The sequence below is a fragment of the Plecotus auritus genome, assembly GCF_963455305.1.
Source record: "Plecotus auritus genome assembly, chromosome: 1".
NCBI classification, from domain to species: domain Eukaryota; kingdom Metazoa; phylum Chordata; class Mammalia; order Chiroptera; family Vespertilionidae; genus Plecotus; species Plecotus auritus.
The window spans coordinates 17,261,460-17,280,019 of NC_137770.1; the positions used below are offsets into that span (position 1 = coordinate 17,261,460).

The following is an 18,560-nucleotide window of genomic DNA, read 5'->3' on the forward strand; positions in this document are numbered from 1 at the left end:
GCACAGTTTCAATTCTGTGTCTAGAACATGATATCATCAGTTATGTTTTCTGCTTATTCTGAGGGACAAGGAAGGGTAAAACATATAAGTTGGGGCTATATTATTAACGAAAATAAAGCTCTTACTAGAAAGAAAAACTTGCATAGCATTTTATACCTAAACTTACAAAGAAGACACATCACAGTTCTATTTTGTTAAAAGTGAGTGACAGAGAGAGAGTGTGTGTGTGTGAGTGAGCGCAAGCACAAAATGATTGTGACATTAACTTTATGGGTCCCTAAAATAATGGCCAGTGGTAGAGGAAATATGCAACACAGAGTAAAATGCCTAAATTTGACTTTGAAAAGAATTTTCCAAGGGTGTATTTTTTCAGAGGATATATGTGATCTATAGCCCTTCTAAGTCTAAGGGATGGAAAGGAGGAAATTATATATGCTTTCTGAAGATGGACATTGCCTCAAAATGGTCCAGATTGAAGCACAAACATCCCTCTCTTCTCTATGCCCTCTGCTCTGTGCCCAGCCCTGCCACGATTAGGGGAAAAAACCTTGGCTTTCTGACTTGTTCATTTTTCATCTGTTATCATGTTAATATAAGATTGATTATCCCTCTGCAATTCCCAAAGAAGAGGAACATCCAAGATTGAAAAGGAATAAATAAAATTTCAAAATGGGACAGAATCAAAGTCAGTCCAAGGAGAAAACTCAACATTGTTTTTTTTTTTAAAAAAATGCATTTTTTGTTCAGTTTTGATGTGTCCTTATATAATTATTAGCAGTGAAAATTAGTATACATTTTAAAGTGTATATGGATCTTTTGTGCAACCAAGACTGGCATCCATAATTTCCTTTCAAATTTTGAGCAGAGCAGGGAGAAAAACAAACAGCATAAACAGCTAATTATGAAAATATATGTGAGGTGATTGGAAGACAAGAATTTGCAAGGGGTTAAAGGTATTAGTTCAAGCTATTTCAACATGATACTAACAAAGGCAGTTGACAGTATAGCAGAACCACTGATCTCTTGCTTTTGTCTGAAGAGTATCAATAATTTTTAAATAGCGAGCTGTTTTAGTCTGTTCCAAACACTGATGACCCCTTGTTTGTCTCAATATCATGTTGACATAGCTGCAGTGACTCTACCAAATAATTCTCATTATCAAAAATAATTCCATTCAATATAATCTTCCCATTATCTTTATTAGCCTCTTCTAAAAAAAGTATTCTAGAATATATCTCTGTTGAATGTGATTCAACCTGACATATACTTTGAATAGTAACACTTCTAAAGGGAATTTTCTTGCTGGGACATCGTTACCTGTCCCTGAAGATGAGTAGAATCAGACTCGGGTCTCTAACTCTGTCATCACATAGGACCAGGGAAGCACCAGGAGTGATATTTAAGCTCCTGGTCAGAACACCAACCCCCAGGTTTGAGGGTCTGTTCAAAACTCGCCTCATTTTCTTGATGCTGCCAGTTTGGGTTAACTTATCTCACAGAAAACTGCCTTCCTGGTAATGCTCTCTCCATTTCCTGCTTTGGGTCAAATCAGGGTAACTGCCTCCTTTCTTATATTTTGGCATTTTTTTTTTTAACTTTTCTTCCAGACCAGGAAGTATAGAAATAGCATGAAGATATCTGGGCCATCCTTTGTTTGACCCCCATTATTTCTCCTACCCCGATGAGTCCATTTTCATGGCCCCTTTCATCTGACCACCAGCTCTAGGAAAAGGAATGTATCCTGACAGCGTCAACAGCAAAATGGTTAATGTGCATCGGAAGGAAGAATCACCGGTTCTTTCGCCTTGGCGTTGGGTTCTCTTTGTACAACCCTGTACAGTACTTCAGCAACTATATATATATTTTGTCAGATTTAAAAAGCAAAGAGTTACAAAACCGTCTGTAATTAACTGGAAATAGAAAAGATAGCACTTTTTTTTAAATCCCATTATATAGTACACCGTATAAATTACAGAGTATTCAAATGCACAAATGCATCTGAGTAACATTTATCAAATGTAATCTGCGTGTCTCTATGCGCACACACGTGTGTGTTCCCGGGAGTGTCCCTATGCGCCAGGCCGTCACGTGTGGCAGTGCTCCAGGTCTGGCACACTGCTGTTGCAGTATCGCATGTTGTTGGGGATGTGGCAGTCTGTGTAATTAATGCCCCCGTTTGGGGTGTAAATGGGCTGCAGTCTGAAATCTCCTTTAAGGAGCTGATCGTTATTTAAGGAGACGATCTGAAAGCTGGTTTCCGTCATCTCCAGGATGGAGTTGTCCTTCTTGGTGCCCGCCTCGCAGTAGTCATCTTTCCGCCGGCCGCGGTTGTATTTCCACTTCTGGGACGTGTAGCGCCCCTTTTTGTGCATGTGCCAGCAAAAGACGCTGAGCAAGACCACGAGCACAAAGATCACGGCGCCCCCGATCAGGCCCGCCAGCAGGAAAGGGGAGCCCAGGCTGTGGGGCGTCGTCTGCTCGTGGCTGGAGGCAGTGTTGCTGCCGTTGTTCAAATACGAGGCGTGGGTGGTGACCTCGGAACAAATGGTGTCCTCCACGGCCCGGTAGTTAAACGCATCCAGTGGCACCAGACAGATCCGGTAGGTGGATCTGGGCTCCAAGTTTACCAGGCTCAAATGCTGCTTCTCCCCACTGACGATGCGCTCCTGAACGATGCCCCCGACTAAACTGTGGCCCATTTTCACCCACGTGAGTTTGTAGGCCATCACCGTGAAGAGAGACAGCCAGCTGACTTGAATGGAAGTGTCATTCACAAAATGCACAGACAGCTGGATCCGCTCCGAAAGAGGCGGGGTCCCTCTTTCTCTGCCATCCCAGTCGGGAATCGTGGGAACTTTAGAGGTGGTAGGAGTCGGAGGCGGATAGCTTTTGCTAGGGGTGGGGACGGAGGGCGTGGGCGGCTCAGTGGTTGGAGCAGCGGTGCTGGGCGCTGGGGTGAAGACAGGCAGGCCCGGGGTCGTGGTGGGACACGACAGGAGATTCATATTCAACTCCCTGACGGCCATCCCCCGGACTTGCTCAGGACCTTGGCACATGAAGCCCCGCACATTGAGCGAGGAAGGGATGTACTTGAGCCACTCGGTGACCCACTTAATACTGCAGTCACAGAACCAAGGATTATTCCGCGCCGTGAGCTGCTTCAGGTTGGAGAGGTTATCGAAGACCCCTTGGGTCAACACGCGCAGCTGATTGTTGGAGATATCCAGCCGTTCCAGCTTCCGGAGGTTGGCGAAGGCTGTCAGAGGGATGTGGTTGATCTGGTTGTCCTGCAGATACAGCCGGAGCAGATGCGTCCCTGGGAGATCAGGCGGGGGGTGGGAGAGCGAGTTCCTCACCATGGAAAATTCCTTGAGCTTGGTGAGATGGCTGAAGGTGCCCTCGGCGATGCCCTTGTTGGTCAGGAGGTTCCCGTCCACAATGAGACGCTCCAAGCTCGTGAGGTTCTGAAAGGCCATGTCTGAAATGACAGCGATTCGGTTTTCATCCACTCGCAGCTCCTGCAAGTCCACAGGGAGCCCCACGGGGACGCTGCTCAGATGGTTCTTGGAGAGAAACAGCAACTTGAGGCTGATCGCCTCCCGGAAAGCCCCGTCTTCCACCCCGACCGTGGAGATGGAGTTGTCATCCAGATGTAGCTCTTCCAGCTTCAGGAGCTGGGCAAGAGCCACCCGCGAGATGGTCTGAATGTTGTTTTCCTGCAAGTGGAGGACGCGGACATTCTTGGGGAGGTTCATGGGGAACTCATCCAGCTGGTTGCCGTACAGGTAGACCGTGTGCACCGACTGGACGTTGTGCAGTTCTGCAGGGAACCCCGCGTTATTGATTTGGTTGTTATGGAGGTAGAGTACGGTTACGCCCTCCGGGATCCCAAGAGGCACTGAGGTCAAGCTTCGCTCGTTGCAGTAGACGAAGTTCCGGTCGCAGCGGCACACGCTGGGGCACGCCAGGAGTTTGGACACTTGTGAATAGAGCCCCAGGGAAATGAGAAGCCAAGATTTCAGGAGAAAGGCCCCATGGCTGGGCCACTGTGTGGTCTGCAGGCCCATTTCTGAAGTACAGAAATAAAATACAAGGTGCTGGGCAAAAGAAAAAGATGAAGAAGAAGAAGAAAAAAAGCAAAACCAAAATGATTGGATGGGGTCTGTCACAGTCCAGAAATCCAACCAGAGGAAAAGTCCCGAAGGCCCACGGTGGAAGGATCTTCCTGCGGCCTCTGGTCTTATCAGCCTGTGGTGCCCTCCTTGCTATTGTCCTCCATGTGCAAAAAAAAAAAAAAAAAAAGGAAAAAAATTCAATAGAGAAAATTTTCTATACAGACACTCCAAGCAATAATTTTCTGCACAGGCAACTAAGGAAGCCAAGTTATGAGCGCTCAATAGGGGCCCAGCTGGGCAGGCGGGAGACCCTTCTCCGGCTGTAGTTCCGGTCAGCGTTAGTCAGCCTATGAACTTCTCGGTTAAGCTCAATCTGCAACCTGTTGTAGGAAGTAGAGAGAAAAAAGTCAGTTAAGGGAAGTAATGGAAGAAGTGTTGACCTGATTGTACACCTTTCAAGAATGATGTAATTGGGACTAAATGACTAGAGGCAGGTGATTGGCATTAAGTGATACTTTAAGTAACAACAATTTAGTTGCAAAGGTATTCAAGAAATGAAAATGACTCAATTATCTTCCAAACAAAATCATACTGTTACCTCTCACTACAGATGATCATATTGTGCATTTTACAATCCCAATCAGCACCTTCTCTTCCGTACCTATTTGCATATCAAAATAGATAGGCACACTGCTGAACCCACTGTATCAAATATGGAGGTCATCTACAAATCCAACTGGTCCAAGTCTTGTTTCAAGATGAGACAAGTGAACAAGGAACTAATGAGATTTAAGGAAAAACAATGTGAAAGCCTTTTGAGTTATAAATAAACCAGTGCAAAATAGGGACTAAGTCATTTAAAAAGATGCAGCCCAAATACATATGGATATATATATATATATATATATATATAGAGAGAGAGAGAGAGAGAGAGAGAGAGAGAGAGATGTATATATATATATATATATATATGTATATATATATACATATATATATATATATACACACATATATATATATATATGATTTTTTATTGATTTCAGAGAGGAAGAGAAAGATAGAAACATCAATGATGAGAATCATTGATTGGATGCTTCCTGCATGTCCCCTACTGGGGATGGAGCCCATAATTCAAGCATGTGCCCCAACTGGGAATCAAACCGTGACCTCCTGGTTCATAGGTCGACATTTAGCCACTGAGCCACTGTGGCCAGGCTAAAGATGCAGCCTTTTGATCTGACACCATGATGAAGCACTACAAACATAAGGTGCCAACGCATGAGCGACGGCAGAGAGAAGACATTTCTTCCCCATTTCTTGCCTCCTCTCATCCTTTCTCTTTCTCCAAAACAGCTTACATTGGAGTTACCAATTAGAATGACCAAATTGCAGTCCGTAACACATTTTCACTTATCCTCTCTTTCGGGACCTCCAGGTATAGATGAGATATGCCACTGTGATCGCTTCAAGGGTTGCAGAGCTCATAATTGGGAATACATTATTTTTCAACAGCAGAACCTTCTTCCCACCTGTGAGTTTTTCCTGCTTTTAAAGAAGGACTTGCAGTAAACGTTGACAGGATAGAAGACACAGTTGTGGAAGTGAAGGCAAGCCACAGATAGCAACTGTGCCTTCATGCTACAGGACCTGTCTCATCTGTTCCGAGATCAGAGAGGTAAAGGAGCTAATTGAAAGGTGTCAGATTTGATTTTCCTGCAGGGTAAGCTAACATGACAGGACATGGAAAGCTATGAGTCTCTTAATTCTCACCAATATCCAGAGATTGAAATAACCTTTATCAAAACGCACGGAGGAACTATTTGAAATCGTTCCCTTAGCTATCTTTAGAAACATAATTAAAAAAAAAAAACAACTTGTAAGTGCTATGGAAGTGTCAAGGATATTGTAAATGTCTTCTACAATTTAAAAGATGGTGAACCATCTAAAAATGCCTTTCATGACCAAAATGGTCAAATTGATTACTTATTGTTCAGAAACCTTTTCTTTAAAAAAAAAGGGGGGTGGAAGTCTCTTTCTAGGCATAAACAGATGGATGTGTTACTTTATAAAAAAAAATTAAACATCAAACATTATTTAACTTGTTAAACTTACAGATCTATGGTTTGTTACTGAACAGCAGCCATCCCCTCAAGCAAAATCCCTCTATGGTTAAAGAATACAACTAAGGGTAGGAAAGGAAAAATGAGTTTAATGCCATATGCTTGGTGCCTTCCTTAGCTCAGGTTTCAAATGTTCAAACCATCTCAATGTTCCCCAATGGCCTGCTACTCAAGTGTGATCCTTGTTCCAGGACCATAACCTTGACCTACATGTTAGTGAGAGCCTCGGGTGTGCACATTAAAATCTGAGAAGCACTGTCCTACACACAGTGCCATCTCACTTCCTCATTCAGTTTTAACTTATTACATGCAAAGTGAGTGTAAGACCATGATGTCAAATGACTCTTTTGAGAAAAGTACAGGCATAAGGCTTACTAACTACTTCTGTCCCCAAGAGATAGTCTCAAATTACATCTGACGTGTAAATGACATTTTATGGGTGGGGCAGTGCAATGACAACGTATGTCACCTGGCCTCAGAGGACTCTTGAAGAGTGTTTATCTGAATGACAAGCACTATGTCTGGTCTGAGTCATTTGTAATCAGAGGAGTCCACTTGCATGCTTTATTAAAGAACAAAAAACTGTGCAGTGCTATTAGCATTTACTCTTCAAAGGAGGTAGGGAACGGAGACTGAAAGAATAAAATCTAGTATGTTTTTGAGTCCTCCACAGGAAGCTTCCAAGCGTGGTAGTAACCCACAGTGAATAAAACTTTCCTAAGGGGGAAAAACAGCTGCTCCAGGGTCTCTCAGTCAGTTCCTATGTAAAAACAGTAGATGCTTAACTATGCTGACTTGCCAAGATTTTAGGGCCTGAGAAACAATAAACCAACACTTGAGGGTGACAGAATTTACTTGAAAGTTCCTCAGCTAAGAGCCTCTAGGCCAGCTGTGGGCAAACTACGGCCCGCGGGCCGGATCCGGCCCATTCGGCTGTTCTATCCGGCCCACGGAGCCGAAAGAGCAGAGGGTTCTCTTGCTCTCCCCTCCGCTCCTTCACCAGCAGCAGTGTTAACATGGCAACATCAGGAAACACGGCCGCAGCTCCTTCTTCTGAGTGGGCGGATTTATATCCCCCATTCAGTAGAAGGAACAACCTCTCAATCTTCCAGAGGCTCCTTGTAATGCCCGCGGACGCGTCCCCCGACATCACCCTGGGAATGCGTAGACACGTTATGGTGGTGATGGAGGAAGACACGCCCCTGGAGAGCACAGGATCAGAGCATTAGCTAAAAAGGAGACCAACAACACTGTTCCCACTGAAGTTGATGTTTTAAAGACCAAAAACCTTTCAACCCAGTCTACATTGCCATCTACATCTACGTCCCGGGCATAATTTGGAAGTTGCACTAAAGAAAATGTTTAATTTACTGTTTACACATTTTGTTCTTTTCTATTTGTTTTAGTTTTAAATTATTTTATTATATTTAAGTTTAATTTGAAAGGCTTTTGTACCTTTCCTTTGTTAGGCAATTTTATTTTGCCTTTGCCATCTTCAATATAAGGTATGTTATTGTGCTATGATTCCTCCATTTTTTGAAGTTTCAAATTATAATAATTAGTGTTTACATTCTTCTTGTTAAAATGTTTGAAATGAATAAAACTATTGAAATTAAAAAAAAAGACCGTACCCTTTTATGTAATGATGTTTACTTTGAATTTATATTAGTTCACACAAACACTCCATCCATGCTTTTGTTCCGGCCCTCCGGTCCAGTTTAAGAACCCATTGTGGCCCTCGAGTCAAAAAGTTTGCCCACCCCTGCTCTAGGCCATAATCACTGGGAGTGAACAGAGTGCTCAGGACTGGACCTGGGGGCGCTCATCAGGTACCCAGATTGGAAATTTTCCACCTGCCTGAGCTGTGTCCTCCGCAGGAAGCGGAGTAAGTCCCTCCGCCCCAGGCCTTGTGCCCTTGCAGGTTATGCTACTCAGGAGTGTTTCTTTTCTAACTGCATTAGAAGGGGAGTCCATCCTGAGGAGGGCTCCTCACGGGACTGCAGGGCAAACGGTTACTGTGTATCCACCTTCCTCGGAGAAAAGTCCCGTCTAGATCACGATGTGCTGATCAGCTATGACAAGTGCTATTTGGAATGACAACAAATTCTCAGGGTATTTGCTGAGCTTTCTGGGAACCCCCGCAAAATAACAGTGCACAGTAGATTTTTTTTCTCATCTTGGATCAACAACAGCCTTCATATTATGTCATCCAATATACTGTGTCTTCATGCAAAGTAGCACAAGTGTAAAATCACAAACACGTAGAAAAAGACATTTTTGAATTTCAGTAGGCTAAAATTTCCTCTATATTTTCAGCTCTAAGTCCTACTGAATACCGAAGGCAGAAATCTTGTTAGACCTCAAGCTGGAGACTGTAATTACAGAGAAAGTAGTACAGAGCAATAGCCAAAAGATGGGGTCCCTGAGTTCCCATCCTACCTCTGACCCTCAGTGGCCGGAGGACTCTGGATAAATTAACCTTTTAAGTCTCAGTCTCCCCATAAGAGAAATGAGTTCCTAACTCACAGCACTCTTGAGAGGATTAAGTTTGATAATATTATGAAAAGCTTATATAGTGCTTGACACACTGCAAAAACATAGTAATTATAAACTGTTCTTCTCTGTGTACTTATTATTGGTACTATCCACAGAGGTAAACTCCAGTATATAAAGCAAAATAAAATCACCTTTGACCTGCCACCATCTGTGCCCATTCTCTTACCCCAGGATTTCTCTACCTCAGAACTACTGACACGTTGAGCCCGATAATTCTTTTGTTATGGAGCTGCCATAATCACCCAAACATGTCTCCAGACATTGCCACATAAATGTCCCCCAGGATGCACATCTCCCACGTTGAGAAACATTGACCTGCCCCATCATCTGAGCACCTGAAAGGGTTGATATTATTATTCTGATTTTACAGAGAAAATTAAAGGTCAGTTTCTAATGAACAAAACCTAAACACGCTCCTTGCCGCACATACTGAAAATGCAGTATGTTTTTCATTCACTTCCTCAACCAGTATTTACTGGGCACTAGAATGAGGTGCAGTCTTTTTGCAGAGCTGATGTGGTTTTTGTGAGGCTTAAAGTTTAGTGAGTGGAGAATACTGGATAAGCAGGGAATTACTGTATTGCATAAAGAGCACCAACTTTGGGGCATCTGAGAACTATGGTACTGTGTAAAGAGCAGTAACCTATCCCATGGGTTATCAGGCAAAACACTGATGGAGAAGGATCATCTATGTGACAACCTGAAAGATAAGAAGCTGCAAGCAAGGGAAGATTCGAGAAGTTCTGCACATGGATCCAAGCTGGTTGTAATGTTGGTCAAGAGGCAACACTCAGCCCAGCTGAGAAAAAGAACAAAACTTGGTCTGCACAGCCCTTTGCCCCAACTCTGTCTGCTCCTCACTGAGGTAGTCCAGTTTCTAGAAGGTCATGAACAAGCCCATGTTTCATAATCACTGGCCATTTCATTTGTAAGTCTCTACTGCTGGGAATAAAAAGATTCTGCTTCACAGGATGGATTTCAAATATTGAGAGCAAAAGCTGTGGTTTTTCTTTTTTCCTTTCCTATTTGTTTGAATGCTGCATTGACTATGTTTCCCCTCCAGGAAACTGGAGATTATGAGGACTGGCTCCATGGAAGGCGCTAGGTAAAAACATAAATTTGTATTTAAAAGCAGAAAACACAGTTTCAAAACCCTGGATGTAAATCAACGCACAACCACCGCTCTCTGGAGACAGCAAGACCTGGCCCTGCCAATCCGTTGAAGATGACAGTAACAGCGGTTCTTCCCGCTACTTTACTTTAACGCTTTTCATGGGAACTTAGACTCGAAGCACACAAATCATGGAAAAGCTTTCTGCAAAGTGTTTCCCTCCTAGTGCTGCCTAAGAAGATTTCTTTTTAATTAATTCCAGGAGCCTCTATTCCAGGAGCGCTTAATAAACTCAGACTATAAAAATCATAGCTCAGAACATAGGAACTGTCCATAAGCACTGGCGATGGCGTAATATAATGATACTCGGACAAACCTAATAAAATCTTAATGGTTTCAGCATTGGCTGGATTGTGAGCAGACAGCACAGTGTGTGTGATGAGGTACCAATGCAAAAGCTCACGTGGAGAGGGATTCTCCTAAAAGTTTCCTAGGGTACGTGGGACTCAGAGCTTCTGTAGTTAGGCAGTTTGTGCTTGAAATCAGACACACGCAGGTGCAGGATCCACAGGCCTTCCTACACTACAAATGTCTTTGTTGCAATCTGGAAACACTAAAGCAATTTTAGATCTTGCGCACATTTCCACATTCCTAAGGATAGGTTATAAATACTGTGCATACGACAATCAGGAGAGCGCTATAGTTAGCTGGCCAAGATGTGGGGATTAGCAGAGGAATTTGGAGGAAAATATAACAATAGCCACCCCCTAACTTGAAATCACTTTTCCATCCCATTCACTGAACCTCTACCAAGGCCCTTAAAGTTTCTCATTAGGCAAATATTTTTCTTTGCTAAGACAAAGAGAGAGAAAGAAGGGAAGAGAGAAGGAGGGAAGGAAAGAAAGGAAACACTTTATTTAAACAGTTGACAATTTCCTGGCTCCGGTCCATCTAGAATTGAAAACATTAAAATTTGACCAAAAAAACTATTCTCCCGGCAAGCATAAAACTTTCTAACACATTTGAAGAGTTGTTCTCCCAAGATTTCCAATGCAGTTGGTTCAAATAATAGGGATAAGCTTAGAACAAGCAACCAATGTTACAAATTCAAATGCGTAAACTTTGAAGACACATTCATCACTGCCACAGGCTGCTCTAAATCTCACAATCCACTAGGGAGCTCCCACTGACCACCCCTTGGGTCCATTAAAATCTGCATAATCTAAACTGCAGACTGAGCCTGTGGAGTCTTCGATAAACCCAATGGTGAACAAACTCTAACACAGAAGAACTTTATTGAGACAGCAGCAATTGAATTAAAGGAAATAAAAACATACATGGTCCATAAAGAATGAACCCACTACAGCTAATCTACATACTTTCAAACCATTTCAAAGAGTTCATTAAAGTTCATTTATTCATACATTCATTTGCTGAAAGAAACAGATACTGAGCACCTCCTGTTTCAGGCATGAAAAAGAGATCATTTCTTAGACTCTCATCTCTGTGAGAGATTTTTCCCAGCATCTGATCTAGCGTTTCCCCAACCCCAAGAGTCATCCAAAACACTAGGGTAAGGTAATGAAAATTGAAGATTTCTGGGTCACACCCCTGCAGATTCTGGTTTGATAGGTCTTCAAAGAGAACTGGGCATGTACATTTTATCAACTTTCCCCATTTGGGTCTGATGATTAGCCACTTTAAGGTTCCACTAAGCAGACACTCACTATCAGAAATTGCTTTCAGGGCATCGAGACAACTGGTCTTTCTCTCTTCTGGATCAAACCAACATGTGAGAGGAGTGTAAAGAGCAAAGGGCTGGGAGTCAGAATTCAGCTTTGATCACAGCTCATCCACTCATTTAATAGCATGACAATGGGCCCTTGACTTAACCTCTCTGAATCTCATTTTTTTTCATCTCAAGAGAGGATAATAAGCCATGCTTATGAAATTGTTGGGAAGTAACTCTTATATGCATTATAAAGTAACTCTTAGTTACTTTATAATGCATATAAAGTAACTAAGAGTGCCAAGTAGGGATTAAGTAAACTCAATAAACTTTCATTTAAGAGAGGTACAGATGGTATAATGAACAAGAGCTGGCTCTAAGGACAGTTGACCTGAACAGCTTCCCCACTTATCAGCTATGCTAACCTGGGCACCTTGCTTTACTTCCCTATGCCCCAGTGAACTCATATGTAAACTGGAGAAAATGGTTGTATTAATCTCTCACTGTTTAAGCAATTGTAATACTATAATATTACCTAAGATATGGAAAACATAAACTAATTATGTGCTGGTCAGTCCTGCTTAAAAAGCAATTATAACAACAATGGAATACTACTCAGCCATAAAAAAGAATGAAATCTTGCCACTTAACAACAAGGATGGACCTTGAGGGTATTATGCTGAGTAAAGAAGTCAGACAAAGACGAATACCACATGATTTTACTCATATGCAGAATCTAAAACCAAACCAAACTCATAGATAAAGAGAACATTGATGATTACTAGAGGGGAATAGTGCTGGCTGGGAAAGGGACAAGATAAGTGAACAGAGTCTGCTGTATGGTGAAAATGAAAAATAGACTTTTGGTGGCGATTACTTTATAGTGCATCTGATGCCAAATTACATGCCCTACCCCTGAATTTATATAATGTTATATACCAATTTTACCTCAATAAAAAATAAAAAGTAACAAAAGACTCTTGTTCCAGAGCTTTTTGTCTCTAATTTGGTAGAGAGTTGGTTTGTTTGAATCCATCAAATTTTACTGTCCTCTACCTTTCATTCGCTGTTTTGATCACAATTCTTTCCTTTGGAGATACACACATACACCTTTCCATCCATTATCCCTGCAAATATGTGAAGATGCTTATTGGGTCTCTGAGATCTTCTCCTTTCCTGTGTAAATGTTCTGTTTCTTCCATGTCTTCTGGACTTTTAGCAATGGTAAAGCCTTCCCTGGTAATATTTTTCTTGATATGTGTTACCCAAAATGGGAAAATAAACCACAATGCGGTCTGACCAGCACCAAGTACAGCCCAGCGAATACTTGGGGGCATTCCCACTCCCTGCCAGGCATAGAAATAGTTGCTAGAAAGATAACCAAGGCACCACCCCTAGTATTGAAAAGAGGTCCATGCCAGATCACATAACTCTTTGCATAAAGCTCTTTCTGATTCTCAAATCATTTTAATGTTTTATTTAATTCCACAACAATCCATAAGAAATATGTATATCAACCTTCAATGAAGTCCATATAAAGAAAATAAATTACCCGAAGCTATATAGGTGGTTTGGGTAGAGAATAGTATTATAAATTTCCTGTAAGAAAATACTAGCTTCAGGTGTGATGTTATGAATGTTATTAATTATAATGGTATTAAAACCAATACCTACTTCTCTGTAAAAATGAAGGCCCTCCCCCCTTATTTAAATTTATAAAACTAGCAGTTGCCTGACATTTGAAATGGGTAACACTTCCAAGCTGTACTTGTGTACAAGTGAAGGGTAATGAGGTAGGTACCATTATCCACACTCCCCAAACTACTGCAGGGAGTGGGAAACCAGTGGCCTGGCTGCCTAGCCAAAGGGCAGCACTGAGGTGCCAAAGGTTAGGAGTGTCTAAAAGACTTGACAGCTACATACAGGATGGTAGCATGACAGACAACAAGGTGTCCTTGCCTACCTCCGTGTCAGAGTCCCACGTTCTCTGCCACTACATTCTATAGCTTGGGAAGGTCTTGATGTGTAGCCACTGTGGAAAAAGCTGTTGAAGGTGAACCTATTCACGAAGTGCCCAACACATGGCCACCTTATGTAGACTAACCACTAAGGATGAGACATCATAGGTATCATGAGTTCCTTGAATTTCAAAGGAAAAATATCTGTAGAAAGTAGCATCAGTAATCCATTAAAGAGAAAATTTAAAGGACATGTTGCTAGATCTGCTTTAGCTCCACAAAAGACAGTGTCCAGGCAATCCCATAAGATAACTTAACTCCAGAAAGTCTGAAAGGTTTCTTCTTCCATCTTCCACTCTATAGTTCAAACAGGCATGGGTCATTCTAAATGTGAGTGTCCCCATCTGACCATGCACCCAAGTGCAATCTCCCAGCATTTACTTAGAGTGCAGAAGGAGAGAATAAGTCATCCTGCCTCTCTCTTCTTCCCTCCCTTTCTATATTAGAAGGAAGGTAGGTTAGCATAGAACAGAGATTTGTTGCCAAACATATGAGTCTACCTGAATATGTACCCACTTTCTTTCCTTTAAATATTGATCACATGTTTACTCCCCTAGAGCCCTTTCTCTCCAGGCCTCTCCAGAACATAATTCTCTATCTCCTCCTTCCCTGTGTGCACAACCTCTTGCTCTCAAACTGGATCTACTTTCACACTTTCTCTAGTATTTTTGACTTAAAAATAATCCCCAAGTCCCATCCCCCAGCTATTGTCACATTTCTCTCCTTACTTTTTGCCAAATTCCTAAAAAGATCAGTCCGTCATTAATATCTCTGTTTACTCACCTCCCACCCATCTCTCACCATCACAGCCCACACTGGTTCCTGCCCTAGTTTCCCAGAAGCATCTCTCACTGATGCCAACATTCAGCTCCAGGTTGCAAAATGCAAAGGGCATGGCCTGTCTTCCTCCTACTTGAGCTCCCAGCACCATTTAACTTGTTGTGCATACCCTTCTAGAAACATCCTCATTCCTTTGTTGCTATGACATCTAGTGTGCTGGTTTTTTTCCCACTCTTCCTGCTATTTCCTATTCTGCAGGCTCACCCTCTTCAATTCTAGCCATTCAGTGTGAGTCCAGGAAGCTGAGGTCCAGGCACTGGTCTTACTTTCCCTCTGTAAGAAATGGTCTCCAAGCTTTAAGCTTAAATTATCATCTTATGCAAATAAATTATTTATTTAAATCTCCACCCTAGACAGTCCTCTCAGCTCCTTACCTATATACCCCAGCACCCCTGGACTTATTCTCTTTGGGGTTTCAAGATCACTTCCAATTTAGCATTTATAGTTTCAGATATTTTGAAGAACTTTACATGCACTGACTCATAATAAAGCAATGCATTTTATATTGTTATTGCTCCCGAAGAAGGAATGCAGTGGTCATTCTGAAGTTAAATAGCTTCTCCAGAGCCAATCAGCAGATAAGAGACAGGGATGGCATTTGAACTTGGGCATGGGCTGGAGAGCCTTGCTCCTAACCCACATCATGCCTCCCTGTAAGCTCCATGCAGCTAGAGATGGCTCTGTTTTTACTCACTATTGTTTCCCTGGAGCCTAGAGCAGCACATGGCTGGCATTCCAGAAGTGTTTGTAGAACGAATGAAAGAATCAGATGATTACTTTGTTTGTAGAGGTCCTCTGTAAAATCTCTTTGACATTTTCAGTCTGAGGTCCCATAAGGAATCATCAAGATTAATATCTCAGAACAGACTTCAAGGGGTTCAAGCTACACTAACCTGTCCAGAGAGATTGAGGAATAGATGGCGAAATGGGTGAATAGTCCCTGAACACAAAGAAGCTCGATGCCCTTAGAAAAAGGTGTAGAAATGCAACTGGAAAATAATTGCAATTACGACAGCACTGTTTTTGTTTTACAAAATCACATCAAATTATGTGCCTTTATTGACCGACAGTACTGCTGACATGGGTCAGTTTGACCCACAGCAAATTTCATTTGCTGAAAGGTATGTCTGACCATCATGGACAAAAACACTGTAGTTCGATGATGTTTATGACCTGAATTTGGGTCTTTATAATCTACAACACACAAAAAAAAATACATGTTTCTGCTCATATAATACAAATGGCTTACATATTTGCATAGATTCACTGTGACAGTTGAACTGTGCTTTAATGCATACCACTGTACTGCTCCAGAGAGTTAGAATCAATACAAAATAGGCCTGTGTCTTAGAGAGCTATAAAAACACTTTTGCACTAATTTGGAAGAATATATGCACTCCTATGTTCATTTTAGCATTATCTGCCATAGCCAATATCTGGAAACAGCCTAAATGCCCATCAGTAGATGAGTGGGTAAAAAAGCCATGGTACATTTACACAATGGAATATTACAGGGCTGTAAAAAAATAAGGAAATCTTACCTTTTGCAATAGCGCAGATGGACCTGGACAGTATTATACTATTATACTAAGTAAAATAAGACAGTCAGAGAAAGAAAATTACCATATGATTTCACTTATATGTGGAATCTAATGAACAAAATTAACTAACAAAATAGAAATGGACTCATAGATACAGAGAAGAGACTGACAGCTGTCAGAGGGAAGGGTTTGGGGGGGCTAGGTGAAAAAAGATGAAGGGATTAAGGAAAAAAATCAAAAAGAAGAAAAAAACACACAATATGCACAAACAACAGTATGGTAATTACCATAGAGAAAGGGGAAAATGGGTGGGTGTAGGTTAAAGAGGGTACATAGGGGATAAGTGGTGATGGAAGGAGACTAGACTTGGGATGGTGAACACAATATGATATACAGATAATGAATTATAGAATTGTACGCCTGAAACCTATGTAATTTTATTAACCAATGTCACCACAATAAATTCAATACAAATAAAATAAATAAAAATAAAGTGTTTGTAAGCAAAAAAAAAAGCTTGTGAAAAATATAAACTGAAGCCCCAAATATAAATGTGACCTCCTTTCCTATGAAAATATTGCTGCATACAGGATATCTGTATAATGACACAGGTCACCGGATGTCTTCTTCACAAAAAGAATACAGATCTCAGTCAGTGATATTGATCAGCACATGGAATGAAATTACACAGTGTGCATGTCCAGGTGAGTTATCTGATTTTGAGTCTAAAATATGAAAAATTCATTGCTTAATCTATATCGGTATCATAGGGATGTTCTGAATGTAAATGCTATAAAATTTCCTCGCTGAATAAATAGGTTTTATGTGCGGCTTCTTTTTCTTCAGAACGCTTGTCATGCTAAAGTGTCAGGCCATGTTCAGGGGACTATTTCTGAATTTAGGGGACAAAAAAAATTAAAAATAATTATTTCATACCCTTGACCTCTCCTTCTCTCAAGGACATCTCTTCCCCTGTGAGACATGATCATGTGCGAGTTAAAATAAAATCAATTAATTTCCAAGACATAAAATAAAACCCCCAATGAGAAGCATCTGTATCATATCCACTGAGCCATAGAGAGCACATAAGGAATAATTCAAATGAAAATAGTAAAAAAAAAAAAATGATTGTAAAAGCTACCTTTGAAAAATCTATACTGGTGGCCTTTCTCATTTGAAAGAATTCTGAAATATGTCCCCAAACACAGAGGCATTTAAACATCTGAGCAGATCCTTCTAGAGGTTGATACAGTCAGAGCACTGCTTTCACTTATGGGCACAGCAGATTTCAAACTTTACCCAAATGCAAGATGCTTGTATTTCCTTAAGGATATTCTGTTTCTAAAGAAGAACCTCCCCCACTCCCCCCCCCACACACACACACACAAATCAGAAAAACATAACTTTCTTCTTCTTTTTTGTTTTAAGAAAAGCAAGTTACAGTATGGCTCAGTCCATGCCACCCAGGTCTCTGTGCACATAGCTGCCACCAGAGGGAGGCAACACAGCAGAAAGATGGTCCCTTAACATACATGTGCACACTCACACACATGCACACACTCACACACATATGCACACATACTCATGCACGAGTCACATGAGAAGATAGTTTTGACTGATTTCTTATCTTTGTCTCAGCTACTCGATGGCTGTCCAGAAAAGAGTTCTAATCATCACTTGTGAATAAAACTGAAATTTTATAGAGTAACGTGGAATTTGGAGTGATAATCAGATTGAAGTTATTGAGATTGCGATCAGATTGGATTACTTATTCCTTCCTTAGCTAAAATCACAATTGGCCTCTGTTGCCTCTAAAACCTTTTCTCACCAGTTTCCTGACACTTAAAATTTTATAATTATAAACCAATTTCTTTGGATTACAATGCTACCCTTTCATCAGGCAAATATTCTTGGAAGGCCTTCTAAATCAAGTGAAGTATATCAGACCATTTCCCAAAATCTAGAACTTCACATTCATTCATTCATCAAACAATTGTTGGATGGCCCGCTCTGTGCCTGACACGGTGCAAGGCCCTTGAGCTGCAAGGTGAACAAGACAAAGTCCCTACTGTAAGGAAAGTGATATTTAGAAAGCAAGACTGAAAAAAAAAACTTAAAGAAAAACAACAGACCTAACTCTAGACATAATAAATCTGTGAGCCATGTCTTGAAGGACATAGTGAATTATGACAGAGAATATTGGGAGGCTGGGGGCGTGGGTTTAGATATGGTGGTCAAGGATGTCATCAGGGACAATGGGATTCCAAGAGAATGAGGAACTATTGCTGGGGATCCAAGACAAGGGAGGGCAATGCATGGGAGGAGAGAGCTAAGGCAATAGTCAGGCCTAAGTAAGAGCAGGTGCAAAGGTATAAGGGAAGAAAATCCTAACCTCTTCCAGGAAGGACCAATATGGCTGGGGATGTCCTGTGAGGAGTGGGGTGAGTGGAGGACCTCAGGTTCTGATGGGCCTGCTCAAACCAAGCCCCATGACTTTGGAAAACCACCTGGATTTTGTTCTAAGGGCAAT

General features: G+C 41.5%; 1 protein-coding gene across 2 annotated transcripts in view; it reads right to left on the bottom strand.

Annotated features, from left to right (window-relative positions):
- Positions 1–750: 750 nt before the first annotated feature.
- Positions 751–18,560, bottom strand: part of FLRT2 (fibronectin leucine rich transmembrane protein 2) — a 94,722-nt gene continuing 76,912 nt past the window's right edge. For both annotated transcript variants that reach the window (XM_080688020.1, XM_080688019.1), the window contains exon 2: positions 751–4,495. In XM_080688020.1, coding sequence (XP_080544146.1) covers positions 2,085–4,067 — 1,983 coding nt within the window. In that variant the 5' untranslated portion in view covers positions 4,068–4,495 and the 3' untranslated portion in view covers positions 751–2,084. The remainder of the gene's footprint in view (positions 4,496–18,560) is intronic.